This window comes from Ptychodera flava, chromosome 10 (assembly GCF_041260155.1).
Source record: "Ptychodera flava strain L36383 chromosome 10, AS_Pfla_20210202, whole genome shotgun sequence".
Classification (NCBI taxonomy): Eukaryota; Metazoa; Hemichordata; class Enteropneusta; family Ptychoderidae; genus Ptychodera; species Ptychodera flava.
The window spans coordinates 5,581,579-5,606,396 of NC_091937.1; the positions used below are offsets into that span (position 1 = coordinate 5,581,579).

Consider the following 24,818-nt stretch of genomic DNA (forward strand, 5'->3'; position numbering starts at 1 on the left):
ATTTCTCATCTGTTAAAAGCAGTCATATGACCAAGACGTGTGTGCTTGACTGTTGGTTTGAAGACTCCCTAGCTGAGACAAACTGAAAGTGTGATGCAGATGCAATATTCACAAACACCCTTTTCCCTGCAAGAGTGTGTTTATGTGTGTGCATGCAAAATCAGCACATTCACACATGTCATTACATGTTGATTTCAGTCTTCACATTCACACTCAACACACATACAATCAAGATATAATATTTATTGTACTTTTCCCTTTAATTTTATCATCTCTTTTGTCAAATCTCAATGTTTTAAAAAAAATGCGTAGGTCTTTTACAAAAGGGAATAAAGTTGAAAGGGATATTTGAAAAAGTTGAAGAATTCGAAAAGTTTAAGATCATCTTTTAGGTACCATTCATGGTGATGATCTAGTATCCAGCTCAGAGGCTGTTGACTTTAAAGTCAAAGTTCAGAATTCATTGATGCAGCAAGATTTCCATCAACTTTACAGACTTGAAGCTGAGAGGGAACGCCAAGAAGAGGAAGAAAGGAGACGTGCTGAAGAGGAGGAACGCAGACGTCGGAGAATTGAGGAAGGGGAAGAAAGTGAAGGTAAAAACATCAGAACATGTGAAAAAAACAAAATTTATTTCAGGTGGATATTGTAATGCAAGAAAGTTTGCAATACCACTAGAAATTTACACTTTCTTGTATTTATCCAGAAAAACAAAGTTTTCAAGCATACACTTGAGATACATTTTGATTTTCTCGGCTACTCCAGTATTCCATGTTATTTTCTCTTACCCCTTGATATAGAATTGTCGGCATCAGTAACTTATCACATTATATTTGTATTATCGCACAAATATTGTTTCACAGCCTCTGATATTGCATTTGTCACAACATTAGTTGAAGTACCATTATATACATGTCTATGGGAGGGGGTCCATTTGACTGAACAATTTTGCAACGTGTTTGAGTGAAAATCTACATGTAAGCATTTACTACTCCACCTATGTTTTGTACATGTGCCACTGTCTCTTCACAGCTTATTTGATAGAGTTGAATTTCTTGTATGATACTGTGATCATACAAATCTCTGTATCAGAGTAGCGATAGTAAAATGACATTGTCATTTCCAAATGTACTACAGTGGATGAACATGATATATTCATATGATTTTACAGTAAAATGTGTTCATTTCTTTGCAAACTTTATGACATATAATCTATTGAACTGATTCACATCTTGTTTTCCAGCAAAAGTGTCCCATTCATTACATATTTATCAATTGGTCTTGTTTGATGTTTTCAAAATTGGATTAATTTTATGGCTATATACTGTGCATGCTTTGGAGATTTGAATTGCATGACAGAAATGCATGAATACCAAATCCAAAACAAAATATAAGTTTATGAATTAGCCTTTAACTGGTATAGCTTGCATGTAACCAATATCAATACCAGTTATTTCAAGATGATTATTTCAGTAGTCACAATCTCCAAAATTATTTTCAGAACTAATACAATTTTTTTTGAGTTCAGTTTATCTTTATATTTTTGCATGCTTTTGTACTTTCAAATCCAATTCCTGCGGATTCAACCTCATTTTCCCAAAAATATCTTGCATGCAACGTTTCCTTGGCTGCAAAGCTATCAGAGTTTTATTGTACTCACATGTAGTGAGTGAGTACTCATATGTTATGGGTGACTTGATACAAATGCAACATTACTGCGACTACTATTTTCGGTTACTTTGCCAAACACCCCTAGTCGCTGTCATATATGTGGTCATGTATTGCATCTAACTGCACATAGACATCTGTCAATTAATTTATGTTTCACTCCATCACTATCAATCTTTGTACGTGATTTTGTTCATCGTTCAATTTGTCTGTAACAATATTTCATATAATACCAAAAGTTCATGAAATCAGGCAAGGCCAGAAAATTGCACAGTACATATTAATTTTTGTTACATGGACATAAAGAAACACTTGCAAGGAAATTTGATTCTATACTTTGCCTTCTCTAATGCTAATTTAGTTCAGAAATCAGTTTTACTTGTTTGATAGAAATGCAAAATAATTTAATTCCAAAGTTACTTTCTCTGTCCTCTGGCAGAAAGGAAAGAATGTTTTGTCACCATCAATATACATCTGATTTGAAAAGCATCCGCTTAACTCAAAGACTTTTTAGTTTGTTCAACCAAAACATCAATGCATCTAAATTTTACCAAATCATTCTGTCGGTCTGAGATGTGTTACAATTTGTATCAAGCACTCAAAGCAATGCTCTGATAGTTTTGAAAACTGTGCAAGTCATTGAAGTCTTGAAGTGACTGCATGATGTTGACAAGCCTGGCTTTCTATTCCTACAAGGTGAAGGCAAAGAGGAGGGTGAGGGTGAAGGAGAGCACTCATTGACTGAAGGTAAATTTCTCCTGCTTCAAATTTCCAGCCCTTTGCTTTACAATTCCTTGTCCTCACTCCTATAATCTCCACACTGCTCCTCCAATTCTCAAAATACTCATAGTCCAAGAAGAGGCCACAGTCCTGTCTACTGGGTTTATATTTCACCAAGACAATGCCATGATAAGGTGTCCACCTAACATGGGGCGACATAGTCACACTAAAATGATGTAAAATTATGTACTATAAGAGTCAACCCATTGGTGTGCTATAAGCTGAACATTCTGACTGCTGTCTTGCTTCTCTGCAATATGCTATCTGTTTGTATTCCACATCATTCCATCATCAAAAGCTGTTGTCATTTTACCTTTTCCGTATTCTGACTTTTAACTGAAAATTTCAAACCTCAAATTTCACAACTGAAAATCATTACAGGTACCTATCATTGTAGACTAGTGTAGTCATCATGAAATTGTGCTTGCGAATTATCCAGCTGCAAATACATCAGTACTGAAATTCTCAGTAGTTCATTTGTACCAAATTTCCTGCCAAATTTTCCTTCACTGCTGGAGTTCAGTGAATTTTTTATGTCAGAAAAAAGTGTTCAACATAATATTTATGTCACTTTCAACTGTTCTCAATTGTACAAAGTCAGAATATTGTTGTTTTCATTTCATGCTATAGCATAATGTTATTATGTTCATGTTTTTGCTACGTATGTGAAGTTTGTATGTTCAACTGGAATTCCATCATCAGCATTTTCATGTTAAATGTGTAAATCATATCATACATGCTCATTTCTTTCATACAACTTTTACAAATAACATGTGCATCCATTCTTCATACTAAGAGCTGTAATTGACATCTCATATTAGTACATTTTTCATACTTTTCATATCATTGTTTGTTTTTATTATCGTATCAGTCTGATATCCTTACCTTTCAATATAACTTTAAACCCCTTTTGTCTGAATTATTAGACTTCTTTCCAGTTCCTCTGATTACTGTTGAAGTTGATTCAATTAGCTATAGTTCGTCCAAAGTCAATGTTACTCACTACCAAAGTCACTGTAACACAAAACAAGACTATACCAATGCAAAATTGATGTGACTTATTTGTCGAAAAAGGGCCAATTTTTCATTATCAATCATACCACTCAACAGTAGTCCCTCTTCACTCTTCTGACACCCCTATTCTGCAACAGAGATGTTGCATTCTGAAACAAACTCAATAAGGATACACCATCCCACTGGTCAGAATAGGGGTGAATCAGCACGGTGGGAGGTGTGAATTCTTTCCATGCATGTTTCGCCACTCATTGACTTTTCCACCATTTCTTCATTACTTACAATTCCAAGCTGGCCTTGCTGCTGCAACTGCTGCTGACACTGAAACTCCGGCGGTCACAACTGACACTCAACCGCCACCCATACCAGGTAGTCATAAACAAACTACACAAATTTTTCTATCTAAAATGTTCCTGATGTATGGTGGTTGTGGGTATAGACATTAGAAGTAGATATAGCTTGATGTAGTAATCATAGAAATGTTATGTGTGTTCATTCTGAATGTCATAATTCACGTCCATCAATAATAATGTAGTAATATAGTCATTTCTGTTCTAGCATTTCTGTTAATAAAACTTCTTACATTACAGGGACATTTTATTTTTTATGTATTACATTCATACATACTAACTTTGCTTTCACAAATGATGTTATCAGTAACCTGTTTTCAATTCTTTGCAAACCTGTTCCACACAATTTATACCCTTGAAGACTGCTTATAAAGATGCATGCTCTTTCAATAAAGAAATTTATTTTTGCAGTACATATTGATAATAAACCAGAATCTATCATTTATTTTGTTGAGGAAAGTTGTATTTCCTATTTATTTGTGCTATAAATTTTGTGATTGAAATATTTAATAAACTAGCTTGATTCACTCAATTTACTTTTGGCAAACAAAAAACTAGGGAAGTATTGTTTATTGAAAACAGTGGAACAGGTTTGCGACATAGGGTTTCATTTGAAGTAGCAAATTTAGTAATCAGTAAGCAGACTCATACATTATGCTGACTAACACTTTAAAAAAGGATAAAAATAGCAACAGCATTGATAATCCAAACTCATGCAAAATTTGTACAAACATTTGTTTCGATAATCAAGTCATTAATTAGCTCTATATTTGCATTAAGATAATTACAAGGTGTTTGTCTCATCTGGTGAAATGGATATCATCCCATATGTTAGTGAAATCCTTGTTATATGAGTTTGTCATCAATGAGTTCAAATATCATCAAATATTTATCTGGTCTGTCAAACAGTTCATCTTATGGATATAGAAATATCCTTCCTGTCCCATAATCAACCGGGTGTACGTGTGAAGAAAACTGCTCTGTCTTAAAGAAATTGAATCTCTGCTTCTGAGAGACTTTAAAATTGATAAGATCCGAGATGTGGGACAAAGGAGTGAAATATTTTGACAGCAAAAATGAAAAGTTGGAGAGCCTTATGTCCACTTCAACACTGTCTCAACTCTTGGCTCATATGTCTGTATTGTAAGATGAAACTGTTTGGATGTAATTGTGTTATCAAACCATACAATTTGGCTGACAGAGATCTCATACAGGTTTCTATAACAATTCTCATATGTAAAAGTATTTCTGGAGTTGGTAACACATACCTTCCTCAGTACTCATTCTGTTGATGACTGAGGTCCTCATCTTTCTGTGGAAAACAGTTACAAATGACTGCATCTTAGTAGTGATAGTTCAAATACCTTGCTCTTTGAAAGAGGACCACTGAATAATATACAACAAGTAAATTTAATGAAACTATGAAAGAATATGTGTGATATCCTTACCAACAGAATGTGATCTCTGTTCTGCAAAGTCGATTGGTTTGATATAAACTTCCGTAAACATGTAGAATTGCATTGCTTTCTGTAAATTTGTTACTAACATTCTATCAATTCAGCTTGTTAATATGATGACATCTTTGTAGAATTTCACGTCAGTGAAATGTCCTGCTGTACAGATTATCTTTACTCTAGCTAACACTTTCAACACAAACAAGAGACAGAATACATTTACAACAGAAAAAAACACTGCAGATTGATCATATGACTCTGGTTATGAACAAAGGAACATTACTAATTAGAAAAATGAAATTTCCACAGTCGCAGGGTATAGGCAGTTTCCAATGTATGTATACAACAACCAGGGTTTATTTCCAATGATTGATATAACGAAAACAACTGTTAGCAGTGTTTTCCAGATCAGCTTATCAAGGCTTCTAAAATCATCGCTGTCATTTTGAAAAGAGAAAGGGGTCCTACATACATTTACATGTATAGTTTAGTCACAATATTAATCAATTTAAACTTATCACACAGTATTAGTTTAATTGAAAAAAGCAAAAGTTATAATCCAATCTATAAATTGAAACAGACTAAATGGTTAGGCTTACATTTATATCATACAATTGCTTCATGCAGGGCAAAATTGCTGGATTGTTTGTGTTGATATTGACTGAAATCTAACACATTCTCTAACTCTGTTTCTTCCAATGCTGTTCTGCGTACGTATCCATCTCTCTGTCTCTAAAACACTGTACTACTTGGCTCCTGTACCTGCAAACTATTATGCCTGCTGATGTCTTCTTACATTGTTGCTGCCATTGTTGAATGATATTAGAATCCGATGCAGAAGGAGAGAGGAAGGCTGATGCTGACGATGAAGGTGAGAAGGAAACAGAAAAAGAGGCACCTGCTGAGGAGAGTGAGGCCCCCAAACAGGAGGGTGCTAATGAGGCAGAGGGTGGCACTGCCCCTGAAGGGGCCGCCCCTGAGGAGGGTAGTGGTAGCGAAGAGGGTAAGGGTGAAGGTAGGGGGTTAAAGTTGATATCAGAATAGTGTAACCTCCATGTCACTCCATCTATCGCCTCTGGTGTAATGGGCCTCAACATCTATCCCATCTATTGTAATGTGTAATGGGCTCAATGTACCTTTTGTCCTAGCTCTGCCTCTGTGTAAATCTAATGTGTCATTGTTAACATGGGTAACGGTTTCATTTTCAAATTAACCATATGTTTAAAATTCTACAAGTACATGTACCAGATTAACTAAGAACCAATTAATATTTGGCTAATAGTAATTATGCTTTGTATCAAGTAATATGGGAAACTTGCTTTTATGTAGTAAAAATTGGTGTTGGTAAATGTTGTACAAGGTGTCTGTCTCTTCAGAAAAATGAGAATACGTGCTTCATGTATTAACAATAAATGTGACTGCAAGTGAAAGCATATTCTTGGTTTGGTATTTATGAACAAAGCCCAGCATCAGTCAAATTTATGAACAACTGAATCTGGTCTCTCACAACAATTTTCACTGAGCTTCCTCCAACTGATTACAGCTGTAGGAAACAAACCAGTCAGCTTGTAAAACTGTATGCTATCCTGCATAGATTATATTGTTCATCTCTTCTTATCCTTGATTCCACTCCATTGTCTACTGCAGTTTATATTTGATGATTTATCATTCCTTAAAAAATTCAACTATTTCTATCTTCAACATACATGTACTAAGGTGTAGAGATCTGTGAAATAACACTGCAGTGCACTTGAGCTTAACAATAAGATGATTGCAGAAACAAAGATGAAATGCCTGACAAATATGAAAGAGGTTGATAGATTGACTTGTAGATCTTCTGTCATGCTGGCAAGACTCAAATGGACTCCTAAAAATCATTCCCAACTTTTATATAGATTCCAAAACCAAGGACATGCTGATCACATACTCGTAATGTGTAAATGTTTGTGTATAAATGTTTCATTTATCTTCAAAGGATGTTTTATGATTATTTGTCATTGTAATACATGTAAAGTAATTCATACAGATAAAACTGAACAGGTAGAAGGGAAAAGGTAAAAGCCACCCTAAGTCTTATCCTGTTTGAACCTGGCATGAACACTGGACTCCTTGAATCGCTACCTTCCTGATGCTTTGTGAAATGTGATACAAATCCAAAGATTTGAATGATCAGATTTTGGTTGATTTCGATGCAGGGTCGATGGACAATTTGCATGTGTTTTGCATGTTTTGTACATGTATTGCATGATATGAACAGCATAACAACATCGTGTTGGCATGACATGCTGTGTAGACATGTGAGAAGGAAAAATGAAAAACTCAACAATTCTGAAAAAAGTTAGAAATACAGTAAATTTTTGTAAAAGTCAAAATATGCTGATAGAATAGATAACATGTATAAGTTGAAATCCAAATGATAGCAAGTGTCAATGTTTCAATTTACCAGGTAAACCCAGTGAAGGAAGCCCTGAAGGTGAAATTGGCTCCAGTGAAAGCCGATTAGATGATCCATTGCCTCCAGATGGACCAGAAACCCAACAGTTCAAGGATTCCAGACAACAGTTTGAATTAGAGTGGCCAAGTATCACAGCACTGATCACTGGCACGTCTTCCTTGGAACCAATCATTGTAGATTTGATTGAAGAGAAAGAAGACAGTAAACCTGTAATCAGACAGGTTGAAGATACACTCAAAGATTCTGTCAATGCCATTGAAAGTAAGTCAAACACAAAAACCAACAACATCTCGTTGGTCCCCTTATCACCTAAACAAGCGACCTAGCGGCCGATATAGCTCCGCTGTGTTTATGTAGAGAATAACTATTTTTGACACATGTTGATGTAGAAGGTGGAAATTTTTGATAGCTCAATGCAGTGGCCAGAAAAAAGTGGCTAAAATAGCTGCAAAATACACAATTGAAGATTTCATCATACTTTGAATACATCACATCGGACAATCCCTAAGAACATGTCAACAAAAGCTATCTGATGAGTAGTTTTTTGAGAATAAAATTTTCTGACCAAAAATGGCAACGATTGCCCCAAAAATAAAAATCGCAGATTTCATCATAATTTCAAAAGATCAAATTCAGTTCATCTATAGAGACCTGTATACCAAATTTCGAGGCTGTTAGACCAGTACTTTTTGAGAATCACATTTTTTGACCAAAAACGGAAAAATTGCCCCAAAAATACAAAATTGCAGATTTCATCATAATTTCAACAAATATCACTTGTTTATCTATAGAAACCTGTATACCAAATTTCAAAGCTATCAGATGAGTAGTTTTGGAAATACAAATTTTTGACCAAAAATGGCAAAAATTGCCCCAAAAATACAAAATTACAGATTTCATCAGAAATTATATATATATTACTTAGCTCATCTGTAGAAACCTTTATACCAATTTTCAAAGCTATCAGACCATACTTTTTGAGAAACACATTTTTTGACCAAAAATTGCAAAAATCGCCCCAAAAATAAAAAATTGCAATTTTCATCATAATTTCAATAAACATCATTAAGATGATCTGTAGGAACCTGTATACCAAATTGCAAAGCTATCAGATGAGTAGTTTTGGAAATACACATTTTTTGACCAAAATTGGCAAAAATTGCCCCAAAAATACAAAATTGCAGATTACATCATAATTTCAATAAATATCATTAAGTTCATCTGTAGGAACCTGTATACCAAATTGCAAAGCTATCAGATGAGTAGTTTTGGAAATACACATTTTTTGACCAAAAATGGCAAAAATTGCCCCAAAAATACAAAATTACAGATTTCATCAGAAATTCAATATGTATTACTTAGTTCATTAATACAAACCTGTATATTAAATTTCAAAACTATCAGTTGAGTACTTTTTGAGAAATACATTTTTTGACCAAAAATGGCAAAAATTGCCTTAAAAATGCAATTTTCAATATTTCTGCACAATTTGAACAAATCTGAAATAGATCATCCCTAGGGACATATGTACCAAATATCAAAGCTATCTGACTGTTAGTTTTGAAGAAGAAGATTTTTAAAGATTTTTTTACCAAAAATGACAAAAATTGCCTTAAAAATACAAATATGCAAATTTCACCACGATTTAAACAAATCTGACTGAAGTCACCCTAAGTAAACTGCATATAAAATTTTAAAGCAATCGGACAAGCGGTTTCAGAGAAGAAGATTTTTTACCAAAAAATGCCCCAAAAATACAAATATGCAAATTTCACCACGATTTGAACAAACTTAAGTCAGGTCATCCCAAGTGAACTGCATATAAAATTTCAAAGCAATTGGACTTGCGGTTTCAGAGGAGAAGGCAATTGTTGACGGACGACGACGGACGACGACGACGGACGACGGACGACGGACGACGACGGAAAATCAACCTATTTGATAAGCTCCGCGTCGCTGACAGCGGAGCTAAAAAATGTAATCCATTGGATTGAAAGACATGCCCTTAACAGTAAAACAAACACGATTGGAACTGATTTTTGATAATTGGATGGTGAAATAATGTCTGTTAATCTAATTATGTAAGCTCATCTGCTTTTCTCTTGTTTTTAGGAGTAATTTGTAATATTTCAAATGTGTAGCTGTTGGGCAGCTGACACTTTCGTGAAAAGTTGAAAAATATAACGATCCAATTCTCCCAAATTAGTTCCAATCATGTTCACAGCAAGCAAATCGCAAATAGACCAATTTGTTTTGTACATAAGCTGGGTTTAATTCAAGTTTGAACCAGTATACATGTAGATGTTGTATTCATTTACAAATCAATACCAGCATCTTTTCATGAGCAATCTTAGTGTATAGTCAGTGTGAAAACTCCCTGTAAGGGAGTCTGTATACAGCCAGGAAGCCAGCGTCTTTTTCACCAACTACCTAGCTTATTCGTCACTCTTTTCATACAATCGTATTCTTGCTGTGAACAGCTGATATAATCAGTTCATTACTGAAGTACACTGAATGTTGCTGATTTTCTGATTGACTTGTCAGGAGCATACAGCTATCAGCCATGGGAATACACCAGCATTGACATTGATGAGGAAGAAGAAGATGCAGAACATGATGAAGAAGAAGAGGAAGAAGAAGAGGTAATTAAATCATCTTTTTATCTTGTCCCTTTATTGGTAAAATACATGTAAGACTAACCTTTCATTTATGCACACACATACAGTCATCAGTGAAACCCTGTTTTCGTCTCAGTACTTTGAGGTTCTCTCTTGTACTACAGAATTACACCTGGTGTATGGTCCATAAAACAAAAACCCAAAATAAACTTCAAACATAATGCAATGCTGTTATGAACAGAAGTAGTAAGTGAAGAGGAATAAGTATTTCAGTCACTTTTCAGAGATTGAGATTTCATATCTGAATCTCTGCTTTCTTAATATTTTGACTCCTACAGATTTTTTGCATTGTGTTATAGAACAATGCAAGTAAACAGACTTGTTCTATCATAGTCACACCTTTGTGATAGCAAAATGATAACTACAGAGCCTTTATTCTGCACACCAAACTCTAAGCAGTCATATCTATCAACTTTGTTTTCAATTCAGGTCTTCAGTAATTATAGTTAGATCAGTGTCAGATCAGAGAGGCATGTGCAAACAATCTCAAAGCAAGCAAACTAAATTTAGTCATTGTGTTATTCCCAAACATTCTAGGAATGAATGTTGGTTATCGGTGAATTTCATTTCCAGAAGACAGATTCCTGATATACTATCTGTATTCTACTGGTCCATCAATACAATCATCTTTCTATTGTCTTTCAGGATGAAGAAGTTGTACGCACCAAGAAAAAGCAGTTTGGAGACAGCAAACATTTCTGTCCTGTTGCACTGCAGGAAAACTTTGTACTGTATCCTGGTAATCCAGAAGTGGCTGCCAAGTACAGGGAACGACTATTTTACTTCTCAAGTGCCGAAGCAAGGACTAAGTTTCTTGATGATCCTATACCCTATGTGTGTAAAGATAGACCAAAGAAGGTAGGTATTCATGAAAAGTATTCTCTGCTCAAATACACCATAAATAGACCAACTGTAAACAAATAAAAGATGAATGATAGAAATATTGATATTAAAATTGTATTACCTGATGCAGATTTTATATATTTGTCTGTTTTAGGATCACTACCTTCAAATTTGAATAACAGTATCATTCATTCATTCGTTCATTCATTACAAACTTACTTCCTGAATTGTATGAGGAAATACTTCAGTACATTTGACAATCCTGTATTCATAGCTGTTTTTAATGGTTTATGTAATTGCAAAATACTTGTCAAGATAAGTGTTTTGTACCTCTCTGCTCACATTGTACAAAAAGCGTATTTGACAAGTGATTACATGGTGTTGATCAAATGATATATATTGCACTCAGTCTTAAGTCTTGAGGGTTTATATAAATGTCTCAAACTTTAATGCAGAGTTATAGGGCAGAAAATCTGTGAACTTGCTACCGCAAAATTGAAAAACAACAAGGTCATAAAAGTTGTTAAACACCTGCATTTTATAAGTGTTTAGCATGCTACCATTGTATAGAGTATTGCAGTATTAACTAAATTAGAATTTGCTTTCTGTTCTAGGCTCCACCAATACGTTTACTGATCATAGGACCCAGAGGAGCAGGCAAAACATTGCATGGTAGACACCTGGCCAAGAAACTGGGACTCTTCCATATCTCCTTCAAGGAGCGTCTTCAAGAACTCATCATTGCAAAGACCAAGAAGAAAATTGGACCAGAGTATGAGGAAGATGAAGAGGAACCGGATGAAGATGAGGATGAAGCAGCTATCACTGCTCCTGATGGTAAGACTCCATGTAGTAGTTAACCTATACATAGTGTAATCAAAATGTTTAGTTGTGCGGTCACAGTTGCAACATACTTACAAGCCAACATTGGGTAAAATATAATATAGTGTTAAATGAACTAAGGAAATCATTAGCCACACACAAGTAATAGTCTGTGCATATAAAACAAAATGTTGCAGATTTATCCTTGAATGGACTTGGTAAGTAAATCATCAGCTACACACTAGTAATAGTCTGTGCATTTAAAGCAAAATGTAGCAGGTTTATCCTCCAATGAACTTGGTTAGTAAATCATCAGCTACACACTAGTAATACCCTGTGCATATGGAGCAAGATGTAACAGGTTTATCCTGTGACAGTTTTGAAATGTTGATGAGTTACGGTTAGATGTGAAGTGTTCTTTGTATGTGCTCACAAATAATTCTGCACAATACACCTGTAATCAGCAAGGCAAATTGTGTAACATCTACACACCCAATTTGACAATATGCTTCTTCATGTTATAAAGTTTGTCATCCAAATTTCTTAGAAGTTGTATAATAATAAAATTGATATTAATGTATCCTCAGTGATAAAAGTTGGTCAACCAAACTATAGCATAACACTAAATGACCTGTTTGTCCGTGTTTGCATATCTCAGGTACAACAGTAAAATCTGAGGGTGAAGAGAAAGAAGAAGGTGCTGATGGCGAAGCAGAAAAAGTAAGCGTGCTTAACATAGGTCTTTTGTTTTTAGTTCCAGAGAGGCCTAGAGGGCGCTCTGTAGAACTGTTGGTTTTCTTGTATTTAATTTTCTCAGGTAAAAGTAAGTGGTTTGAAGAAATATTGTAATGTTACATGTGTGTATGACGATGAAGTAAGACAATTGCAAAGGATGTGAAAATTAGACCTGCACACTAATATGGTAAAGTTTTCATGTGGAAATGGTTTAAAGCAATGTTGTTACTGTACTGTTGGATTATTGGGTAATGGGACAATGTCAAATCTGTTCATTTTTCTTCAATCATTAGACAGAAGAGGAACCTGAAATAGAATTCACTGAGGAAGAGGAAGCAATAAAAGCTAATTTACAGGATGATGAACCTATTCCACCAGAAATACTGGATAATATTGTACCAGAATGGTGGAATAAGGAACCATTCAAGTAAGGACAGCTTTCCATTGTTAGCTAATACATCAGCAAACTTGTGACAGTGCCCTCTTTGTCAAGACAAAGTAGAAACATATGATTGTTGAGTTGTTTGATGTTCAAATCAGACTTTCTAACAAACCTGCAAGGTACTCATTTCCTGTTTGTTCATCAAATCTTATCATGATAATGTGGTGACTGGCATTTTCATCACCAATTGCTGGTGGAATTCCATTGTCACCCATGACAAAGTCATACCTAGCAGAACAGTTTTGATATAAGAGGTACAAAAATAACGTATGTCTGAAAAAGTGACTCACGAAAAACGTTCTTAGGGGTTTATCCCAGAGAAAAATTTCAAAACTTTACATTCAAGTCTACATTTTATATTGTACATACAGAAATTACTGCATATGTATGAGATTACTTTTTGCATAGTCCAGTTTAAATGTATTTCTTTATCAACTGTACGGCAGCTACTTGAGTTTTCTGACCCATGAAAAGGTAGAGCTACACTTTCAAGACAGCAAATCAAAAATGACCTGCATGTAAAAACCTGAATTTTCCCCCTGCTTACAGATCTACTGGCTTTATATTGGAGGGTTTTCCACGTACAGGTGATGAGACGCAGTATCTAGGTCAGATGGGACTCTTCCCAGATGCCGCTCTCATGCTGGTTGTAGAGGACACAGACATTTCAGACCGTCTTCTCCCACCAAAGCTTGCCAAGTGGAAGGCCAAGAGAGACAAGAGATTAGCCAAGAAAGAGAGAAAGAGATTGAAGAAACAGAAAGAACGTGACGAAGCCAAGGAGAAAAGACGTCAGGAGATACTGGCAGAAATTGAACAGCGGAAAGCAGAGAGAGTGGTAGGTGAAACTAACATGAGAAAGTGAATTCAAACACTTTCCTTACTGTATTGGGGCTATTATCAGACAGTAAATGTGCAATGAGTGTTGGGGTAGTTGCACTTTACTAGTATTTATAAAATATAATCTCATATTCTTCTTCCAATTCATTATAAACTTGTCAACACAGCCTAAATGGTCATAATGTCAATGTTATTTTTTGACACCTAAACTTTAGTGCCGATTAGTATTCATCACTCAATAGAAACACTGTATATTGTACATAATGCATTGTGTTTGCAATAATACTTCATATTTTAGCATGTCTTGGGTGAAGAATTATAGATTAACATTATGTTTGTTTTGTAGAATAAATATAATGTTAGAATTTGTCAAAGGTTACAGCTTTTGTGGCTTCAATTTAGTGATTTTATGATCTACCAAACAAAATAGAGAATTAGCATTGTTTGCTGCTGTTTGATCTGCCTAGCAAGTTGCCAAGTACATCTTACGTAAATAATTTCATAATTATATCAGTGAATGCATTTCAATTTATACCTCAAATGGATGTTTTTAATTGTATTCTGTTTCCACATTTAGCATTCCCCAAATTATACTAAAACAAATGTAAACATCCAGTGTTTGTATTTACGCCTGCCTGATATATTTATTACTTGTGTAACACCTTTGATCAAACATAACAAACAACCAACAGCGACCTTGTGCTTTATGAGTATTTTCAATACATCTGCTGTTGCTAGGTGTGTGATATGTATGGTTTCTATGAAGAAAGCATTTGAAACTTATACGCTATAAAAAAATATAGAAAACAGTATGTTATGTGCACAACTTTATTTAAGGACAAGGTGTTATAGTGTTTGCAGATCCTGTGTTGTCCTTGGGCCACATTGCTCAGTTAATATAAAACAACTTCACATACTTTATACCCTCTCATAACCTTCTTGAACTGTCTTTCCCAACAATGAATTTGTGAATTACTATCAATACTTCATAGAAGGCTGGGAAAAACAACAAAATAGTGACAAATTGTCTTAACCACACAGCGTCAGAAATTGGGGAATTTGCATTGTCATAGAGCAGACAGTCAGATGACATACCACATACACACTGCAAATTCAGACCAAATATTTTTCTTAGCCTTCACAATATGAATCTTCCTTCTTATAAAATACTTACAACTTTTCTTGACTGCCTTCACAATATGAATCTTCCTTCTCATAAAATACAACTTTTCTTGACCGTCTTCTTGGACTCTTCCTTCAACAAGGCTGCTAAAAGGCGTCTTCTTAAGGTATGATGCTTGTCAATCAAAAGGAATGTCATTACTTGTTGTCATGGGCTGCACCAGTATATTGATGTAATATTTTATTTACATTGAATCTTCCAAAAAGTGCAATGTAGAGTTTGCATTTTGTCGTGTACCATGTTCCTGTCTGTGTCCTCAATTATGTCTCTGTGCACTGATTATCATTATGAATACCAACATTTCACTTCAGAATGTCAGCAGTCTAAATATAACAGTTGCATGACATTGTAGATGGCACTTGTTATTTTCAGAACCAGGGTGCCAAGTGGTTGCTATATCCAGACTTATGTGACTCTGATCTGGCTGTTTCTTTACTGACCACACATTGAATTTCATGTTATGTTGGCTTTACTGAACATATTCAGCATGATGGTATTAGGAAACATTCTCATGATGTATTCTGTCTTGTTCATGTAATGCTTCATAGTATTATTTGCGTCTATCTGTTTACCATTCCAAACACAAAAATCTGTCTACATTATGTGACTCAGCTGAATGAGGTAAAAACATCTGCACCATGTTCTAAGGCACTAGCAGTGTATGAAGGAGATGAAAATTCTAGAACTTTATATTCGTTACACAGAGGTGACGCTAGTCTATGGATAAATCTTTTTCACTAAAATTGTGTCATTTGTTCAATCAGGCCCAAAAGCTGGCAGAAAAAGACAGCGATGAATCTGATGCATCTGACAATGAAGATGAAGAAGACGAGGAAGAAGAAGACGTTGAAGCCATCTTGGCAGAGGAGTTTGAAGAGGAGGAAGAAGAAGAAGAGGAGGAGGAGGAATTGGAGGAAGATGCAATAGACAGATTGAAGAATGAAATAGGAGAGATGTATGATACAGATACTAACAATTTAGCAGCTGTACAGGTAAGTTATTTCATGAACAGTTTTCATGAAATACTTTGTTTTGTAATTTATCTGCATTCAAGTTTATTTCTGGATCTTAGCAAGGAAGAAATAAAAATTGTTTCAGGAAGAGCAACTAGTGACATACCAATGTGCAACAATTAGGGCTGTTCTAGAATATTTTGCCAAAGATTGAGTATATTTATTTGAAAAAAAATACCAAGAAAGAAACATAGTTTTCCTCTTTTCATGGAATTTCACCTCTTGAATTTTTTTTTCTCTTTTCTGATAAGCTTAGAAACGAAAAGTTTACTTTTAAGGTTCAATTTAAAATTTTTGAAAACAATGGTAGTCAAAGTGATCTGAATTTTCATCCATGTCAGGGATAAACAAAGCTCAGTGTAATTTTATCTGATTACAGTAAGCAATCACTGTGATTTTGATAAAGAAGTGCTGTATGGTCGTACGTACACTTTCTGTAAAATGGACGTTTGTCTTTGTATCTTATAACAGGAGGTGCTTGAGGAACTGATGATTCCACGTATTGAACTCAATGGTGGTCGCAAGACACACATTGTACGCTACACGATAAATCAGAGCTTGAAACCAATCGTGGACTCCCGTCACAGCTTATTTGAGAAGGTCTATCCAATCAGTGAGAGGCTTGCTAAGAAGATGCTGCAGATTGGATACAAGCATCCAAGCCGTTTTGGAAAATGGTGTCCCGTACAGGTAAAGTCCTCTTATGAAGTTGAATTTCTTTATGCATATGTTTGAGTCACTAGAACGTTAGTAGTCTTTCTTACTCTGTTCGATCAACTTTTTCATGGCAGTTTTGCCTTTTATACCTGAGTTAGCTCACACAAGAGAAAACAACATACTTTCACCAAACATTGTGGAGAAGGGATTGATCTACTGAATGCTTGTAAAGGACTATGGCAGATTGATATACCAAATTTGCAATTTATCGAAATAAAAGCAAAAATGAGTGATGGCCAAACTGCTGATTCATGTATCCTACTTTTGCTTTGCAGTAGAATAAAGGAGACATTTAGTAGTGAAATGGGTAAAGAGGTTTGTGACTTCTGATAAAGTTACAATTGCAGTATACTTGATGAAATCCTTTATCTTGTGTTGCAGCTGATTGATGGTGAATGTATCCAGCCAATGCAAGGACCAGGTTATCCATCATATCCAGTTATCTATAGACATTATGTCTACTTTTTGTCATCATTACAAGCTAGAGATAAATTCATTCAAGATCCCCTACATTACCTGAGACAGCCATCTCCAAAACCAGTTGTACCCATCAAGATGGCCATACTGGGGCCACCAAAATCTGGCAAAACTACACGTAAGTTACTCAAAAATATGTTTGATGTCCTAAATCAAAAAGAATGTGGTAAAGTCACACAGCATGACTTATTTAGTCCAGGTAGACAGAAAGCTTGAAATCCTAAACTTTGTAAAAACTTCAATTTGTTATCAGGACAATTATCAAAAATAATATTGATTCTTGGATTACTAGGCAAGCTAAAGTAAGAGGCAAGGAACTTTTTTGTAGTGTTTGTAATAAGCATATAAATGTAATTTATTACAGTGATTATGAATTCATAGTCGTTGTTGCTATATATTGTGTGATAAAAATCTGCACAATAATTATATTGTTTCCAAAAAGGTTCACATGATTGTTGGTCAAGCAAAGTGGAAAATTGCAATAAATCATTTATCTGCCTGTATATTGTCATGATTTCAGTGAAATGAATGTTGTATATTTTCAGTGGCAAATCGTTTCGCTCAAGAGTTTGGTATGGTGAGGTTGTCCATCGGTGAAGCCTTGCGCATGGTTCTAAACACGCAATCCAAGACAGAGCTATCAAAACAGATCAACTTACATCTTAGAAAGGGACTGACTGTACCTGATGAGTTAGCTGTCCAAGCATTAGAAATTGCATTGCTTGATATGAGATGTCAATGCAGAGGGTGAGTTGTCAATATTTTCATTCCAAAGTTTGTTCAGCAAGTCCTGAACGGAATGGCTGATAAACCAGAAACCTGCATACACGGGGAACTTTTCTCCAGTCACTGGTTCAAGATACACTAATTTTGAACAACCCCAGTACAAAATAGACCTATGCAAATGAAACAGAAATTTCAGTTTGTAGCGTTCATTGAAGGCAAGTTTTTCTGTAGAACAGTTTTTAAAGACAGATTTAATCATGATTTCACAGTGAGTCCATGATTTGGTCAAGTACTGTATGTAGTGGTGGTATTTAGCATAAATACCGTGAGACATTTTAGACCGTTGAATTTTTATTCACAAATCCTATTTCCTCAGGTCCCACCTTAATCAAAGGGGTAATGGTCTTGTATATGAACGTTTACCAATATGTGAACATCACTTGTGTATTTGACATTGCACCAGCCACCCAAAAGAGTACTTTTAAAACACATAATTCATGGTTGCTATCTGTCTGCCTTCAAAATAAATGATGTGGTTTCTCTGTTCATTCTTTATCCAGTTTCATCCTTGATGGTTTCCCAGTAAGCAAGAAGCAAGTTGATTTGATGACAGAACGCAGTATCATTCCAGTCAGGGTGCTTGAACTTGAAGTTGACAGCAAAGAATTGATGTTGAGAGGAATGAAAGACAGACATTCCTCTGAAAGGTGAGTCATAAAATCCTCTACTTTCATAAATGTCTCTCTTCAACTTTGATGCAACACTTTCTGAACACTTCAATGTAGAAGTAGTTCATTTTTATGGGTCCTTGGACAAAGGCTACAAGAATTATTGAGTTGCTAGCCCTTTCATCACATTGGTTTAGCCTAAGCCTATTGTTTTCTACATCAAAGTTGGACTTCTGCATTATTAAGTAGGATGAAAGGGTAAAACATTTTTTCGACTATGCAAAATGGACATGAAATCCTATTTTTGTACCGTTCTACAGGTAAATGCATAGTTTTATGCACTTTCATAGCTTTCAACAGAAGTTAATTATCTAAACATTTATTTCTAATGATAGTTTACTCAGTCTTGTATCCTTTGTAACTGCAAAAATGGCAGAAAAGAACTCACCATAAAATTGTGAAAGTCGTACCTTATTTCTGCTCTTTTTTTGATACTACACAGAACCCTGCCATTACACGACAGTGCCCAGATTCTAGCCATTCGTCTGGCGGCATGGCAGAAAGAGATTCCACCTGTCAGAGAATGGTATAAGGAACAGCATCGTAACTGGATACCAGTGAATGGAGATAGATCCAAGTGGTGGGTCTGGCAGAAAGCATCCACTGAGGGCAGGAAGAGTGTTCAACAAATACAGACCTATTTACAGAGAGTTTCAGATGGTAAATATTGAGTAGACATTAAGTAGACATTAAGTAGACATTAAGTAGACATATTTTGCTATATATTGCAGGTGAATTACTGTAAATTTTCAATGTCAATGGACTGCGTGATCTAATAGAGTGATGATAGACTATAGGTCCCTTGTTGGGTCCAATGCATTTAACCCTTTTACCACCATGGTTTGGTCCAAACCCATGTTATCAATGGTAAGTGTGGACCTGTTTACAGGGAATTGGGGGTGAAAAGGTTAAGACGTATTGAATATGATGGAGAAGCGATAAAATTCGAAGTTCTATCTCTGCCTTAAACTAATATCCTACCAGTAGTTTAAATTTGAGATAATTTTCTCAGGTATCTCTCAGGTATTTCTCAGGTATGCTAAACTAGTAACCAGATTGCAAAGTCTTTTTTAAAACTAGACTCAGAAAAGTGCACAAGAAAACTGATTATTCAATATTGAATTCTTTTCTAGGCAAGGCAGCGTCCATTGCAGACATGTGTGTGACACCCGAAGAGTTCCGTATCCGTCTAGGTGATTTTGGCCAGTACTGTCCAGTCAGTCTGGCAAACCGGGAAGAACTAGTTGACTGCTCAGTTCATGCTAACCTGGACTTTGCAGCTGAATTCCGTGGCAGATATTACAAGATGGGCACTAAAGAAGATCTTGAAGAGTTCCTGGAAAATCCAGAGAAGTATGTGCCACCCCTTGCCCCTCGTCAACTTCCATCAGCAGATATGCTACCAAAGAGAAGAACACAGGCTGAGGCCAAGAAAATGTTCCCAATACAGCTTCAACTGCAAGGTTACTGTCCTGTCACCTACCTTGATGGCAAAAAAAGGTAAGTCTAGTTGTTTATTATTGTAAAATACCTTATGCATAAAGTACATCTTTGATAGAAAGATTTCCAAAAAGGCGATTCTTTAAAACTTTAAAAAGCTAAACAAAAATTGCTGGAAATAGTATACTCGGTAGAGTTGAAATGATGCAAGTGCCTTTTGTGTGTTACTAATTTGCATGGCGCATATCTCATGGTGCCAGTGTCTGATCACAGTCCATGGAGGGACTGTGGTCTGATGAACAACAATGTTACTACAAAGAAGATGTATTTGAGACTAATGAACACACTTGTATGATGTATCTTTTGCAATGACAGATATGAAGCCATTGTGCCTGGAGATCCTGAATTGATTGTGGAATACAGAGGTGATCTGTATTGCTTTGAGTCTGAAGAAAAATTGCAGAAATTCCTCAGGTAAGAGATTGTATGATAAGCTTTCTCATTATAATATACCTAGCCTGAATCCAGCCATCTGATTGGCTAAAACTATTCTGAACTTGAAGACTCAGGCCACTGATTGTTAGTAATAATACTGAAAATGTATACATTTGATTCACTGTGGCATCAGATAAAATGTCGACTACCAATCATCTCTAAACTCTCACTAATTGTTTCATTCCAAGAGTTCAACAGTCACAGCCACAGGTAAATTTTTACCTTTTCACATTTGGTACCTTGATGAAGCTATCAGTAAAGAGCTTTTCCAATCTGTTGATAATACAATGAGTGGTAGAGTGACTCATAGACATGTTCCAGAATAAAGGCCCCAGAACTTGCATGATGTATCCCTGCCCCACTGTTGAAATAGTAACAGTAACTTTTACTCCATTTTATCTAATCATACTGAGGTCATTTCATTGCAATCACTCATTTGGTAGTGGTAAAGTTGAAAAAAATACAAGTAGTCTACCACTGTTTAAATCCTTGAAAAGTACTTTTGCTCTTAGTGCAAAACTTTTATGACCAAAAATGCTTTGTGTAATGTATTACATACCAGTTGCATGTTTTCAATACAATATTTTCTCTGCTGTATTGTGTATGATAATTTCAACATTCTTGTTATTTATAAGACTCAGAAAAATCTTATAAATGTACCTTACTATACCGATGTAACTGACATCTTTCATTTTGTTTGGTACAGGTTACCTGAGAAATATTATGGGCTGGAACTTCCACACAAGCTACCACCAAGGAAAAATCTACTGCCTATCAACTCGTTACCAATGCTAGGATACATGGAACAGACAGTATCAAGTGCCATTATAAAGGCTTTGACAACAGTGGGCTGTTTCAAACCAAAGTACCCATTCCTTTCACCATCAAAATCAGCATTGCTTTATGTGGCCTTACATTTGAAAGGTAAATCATAGTTTTTATACAACTTAATTTTGGATGAGAACTGATCTGACTTTTACGGATCCATTAAATGTAGTTTGATATGTAAATCATTACTTGTACGCAACAAATATTCATAAATTATATTATATAGACATTCAAACATAAAAATATTGAAATGTGTAATAATGTAGTTATATGTGATGCATGCCTGTATGCATGTATAAATAGATAGAGGATAGACAGATGGATACATGGCTTCACAGATATGCAGATATACATAAGTTCCTACACATATCCCCACATACATTGATATCTAGGTATATCCATAATAGTAACTCTGTTTATGACAAGCAGAATTTGTAGAAAACACAAAAATGTACTGGTGTGATTTGACTGGCTGTGTTGCAATCTCATATGGGCACAACACAAGTACATTGATAGACAACCATTCCTTTGTTTTCTGTTATGTTCAAAATAAAACTGTTTATGCAATCCCTGAATAAAGAAATAACAATTTGGTGACAACAAAGATGTCATTTATTCAGTTTATTGGCATTGATGATAGACAGATAGACAAATACAAAGGAAACTTATGGGACAACGTGCTATAAATTAGATTTATTATGGTAGCATTTTTTTATATTCTCTGATAACATCTTTCTCTGTTATCCATTTTAGCACACAACCCCAAAAGCTCAGAGTATGTCCGGAAGAAGTACAAAAAGAAACTTGGACGGTATGAGGAGCAATGTGAACTGATCAAATACTTGGGTGAAAACATGACAATGAGGTACAAGGAGCCAAAGGAGAGACCAATAGACTTTGATCACAAAATGGATTCCTTCCTTAGCCTCAAGGATACAAAACCATCGTCTACATGGATTGCATAGAGAGCGCCACCAGTGTTAAAATATACAGTCAACATTTGTTTTCATGTAAATTTACTCCTGTGATTTTGATTGGTGAGTCGTAATGAAAATCCTTGAGAACATATTTTTTAACTTCTGAACACATTTCCTTCCTCTGATATAAATGTTTGCCTGTTCTCCAAAGAAACATGTAAATAAAATCAATTTAACATTGCAGTCGGCATAATTCTATTAGAAAGCTGATCACAAATGGGAGAACTATTTTTAACAAAAATAAAACACCATGTCTGTCAACATTGCATCAGATTGGAAGCTGGGTTTGTTTGTGAGTTCAAAGGTCACATGACAATAGTAAAATTTCTGAAAATAAATCTGTGCAGATTTCTATTTCCAAAATCATGTGCATTTTGTGTATATTTGAATATTCATACCAATTCAAACTGAGAAAATACTCTATATAGTGTAAATAGGAAGTGTTTTGCTGAAGTGCTTTACAAACAGGAAACCAGCATCTTCAGGAGATAGTTACTTATCCCAGTTGAATTTTGATATGACTTCCCGTCCAGACCATTGTATTTATACAAAATTAATGAAATTTACTGGCCTTGTTATTTTTCTCATATGTAACAATATTTGTAGTGTATTTTGCTACTGTGTATTACTGGTATGTACAATAAAATTGCACCTCATTGAAAATAAAACAAATTTCCTTCTGTATGTGAATTTTGTATGTAGTAAGTCTTTTCTTCTTTTCTACATTATGCACAGTAGAATCTGAAAACTATAGCTGACTTCATTCAATGTTGCCTATGCTGTGTCTTGAAGCCAAGATGTGTTTATCTAACATCAAAACCAGAAATTCCCATAAATGAGATGCTGGCCCAATTAAATAATTAGACCTACAACGGGTACATTTTAGATGAAAGCCTTGTGAGTGAAGAAAATGTGTATTATTCTGTAAAGCCGAGTAGAACCTATTAAGTTTTATTCACATTCATTCACTTGTACTTCTAATATTTCTTGTTTAGTGTGATGTGAGTAAAATGTAGATAGCTGTAATAAGTACATCTTGGTCACTTGTTTGAAAATTTAGTCTCTGGTAACACAGGCTGTTCAGCTATTCATGTGTACCGTCTGCAGGCATAATTAATTAAGATGGTATCTCTTTCATAAGACTTGCTGTTGACTTTGTTAGATAAACATATCATGGGTAAAGATATTGTATGCACAGAGCACACAATGTGTGTATATCAGACACTGTATCACCATGGTTCATACTTCCATGACAACCCATTCTTAGCTTAGGTTAAATTCAAGGTCAAGGGTTAGACTGGGCCCACATTGTTTGTCCATCACAATATCACAGTAGTGCTGTTTTCCCAAAATAGATGAAACGGTGATTGCTTCTAATGTAATGAACCAACTCTCCGAAATCTGAAAGTATTGAGTCCACAACACCTAATTTCATCCCCTACACAACTAATAGTAAGATTTTTAGTCTAACTTGGCTTCCTTTCCCTTCAAGAAAGTTTCACTTTGTTGCGGGAAAATGAAAGAGCCATAATCAGTGTTTTCTCCAGGTATTCATAAAAAGGGAGTTTTTTTTCTTTACGAGGTGAGGTAAATTTTACTTTTCAGAGTCAAGTTTAAATCTTTTCTGTAATTCTCTTGGCAGAGTCAGTTTTGTCTCTGTTGCAACCAGAATTTGTGACTACATCTCTTGGTGTATCATCAGCACAGAGTCTAAGTAGAAACTACAACATGGTAGAGATTACAATCTTGACCAAAAATCTTAATCAGCCAAAATTAGCTGACACCAGCAGTTTCGTGGATAGGTAATTTTTGAGCCTCAAATGACCTCAATGCTCAATTCTTGCAATCACCCAGCCAAGAGGAAACGTGGTGTACTTTTTGGCAATGAAAAGTTAATGGACTTTCACCAATTTACAGAGCTATTATATAGCAGGGTAAGAATCCATCTTTAATTGAAAGATCTCAATAAGTTAATGACAAAAGACTTTCTCAAATTGATGTGATTTATTGATGTTGACTAAGGACAAGAAATATGAAATAGTAATTTGTTGATGACCATAAGCTGTTCCCAGTGCATTTTGTGACTGTGCACTCATTGCGGACAATGTCCTGAACTCCGACCATTACATGTAATTAGCGACCAAAGCAGCCAC

The 24,818-nt window shown here is 35.2% G+C and overlaps 1 protein-coding gene across 23 annotated transcripts in view; it reads left to right on the forward strand.

Annotated features, from left to right (window-relative positions):
* The window catches only part of LOC139141845 (adenylate kinase 9-like), a 46,077-nt gene extending 22,728 nt beyond the window's left edge, over positions 1 to 23,349 (forward strand). For 9 of the 23 annotated variants that reach the window (XM_070711538.1, XM_070711540.1, XM_070711552.1 and 6 more), the window contains 21 exons: positions 496 to 596; positions 2,365 to 2,415; positions 3,754 to 3,831; positions 6,093 to 6,281; positions 7,713 to 7,982; positions 10,266 to 10,363; positions 11,045 to 11,257; positions 11,857 to 12,079; positions 12,723 to 12,784; positions 13,093 to 13,226; positions 13,791 to 14,079; positions 16,029 to 16,256; positions 16,749 to 16,967; positions 17,376 to 17,589; positions 18,017 to 18,218; positions 18,758 to 18,904; positions 19,368 to 19,585; positions 20,059 to 20,425; positions 20,741 to 20,839; positions 21,567 to 21,784; positions 22,442 to 23,349. In XM_070711538.1, the coding sequence (XP_070567639.1) occupies positions 496 to 596; positions 2,365 to 2,415; positions 3,754 to 3,831; positions 6,093 to 6,281; positions 7,713 to 7,982; positions 10,266 to 10,363; positions 11,045 to 11,257; positions 11,857 to 12,079; positions 12,723 to 12,784; positions 13,093 to 13,226; positions 13,791 to 14,079; positions 16,029 to 16,256; positions 16,749 to 16,967; positions 17,376 to 17,589; positions 18,017 to 18,218; positions 18,758 to 18,904; positions 19,368 to 19,585; positions 20,059 to 20,425; positions 20,741 to 20,839; positions 21,567 to 21,784; positions 22,442 to 22,653 (3,832 nt within the window). In that variant the 3' untranslated portion in view covers positions 22,654 to 23,349. The remainder of the gene's footprint in view (positions 1 to 495; positions 597 to 2,364; positions 2,416 to 3,753; positions 3,832 to 6,092; positions 6,282 to 7,712; positions 7,983 to 10,265; positions 10,364 to 11,044; positions 11,258 to 11,856; positions 12,080 to 12,722; positions 12,785 to 13,092; positions 13,227 to 13,790; positions 14,080 to 16,028; positions 16,257 to 16,748; positions 16,968 to 17,375; positions 17,590 to 18,016; positions 18,219 to 18,757; positions 18,905 to 19,367; positions 19,586 to 20,058; positions 20,426 to 20,740; positions 20,840 to 21,566; positions 21,785 to 22,441) is intronic. The other 14 variants (XM_070711542.1, XM_070711546.1, XM_070711547.1 and 11 more) reach the window with 8 other exon arrangements.
* Positions 23,350 to 24,818: the final 1,469 nt, after the last annotated feature.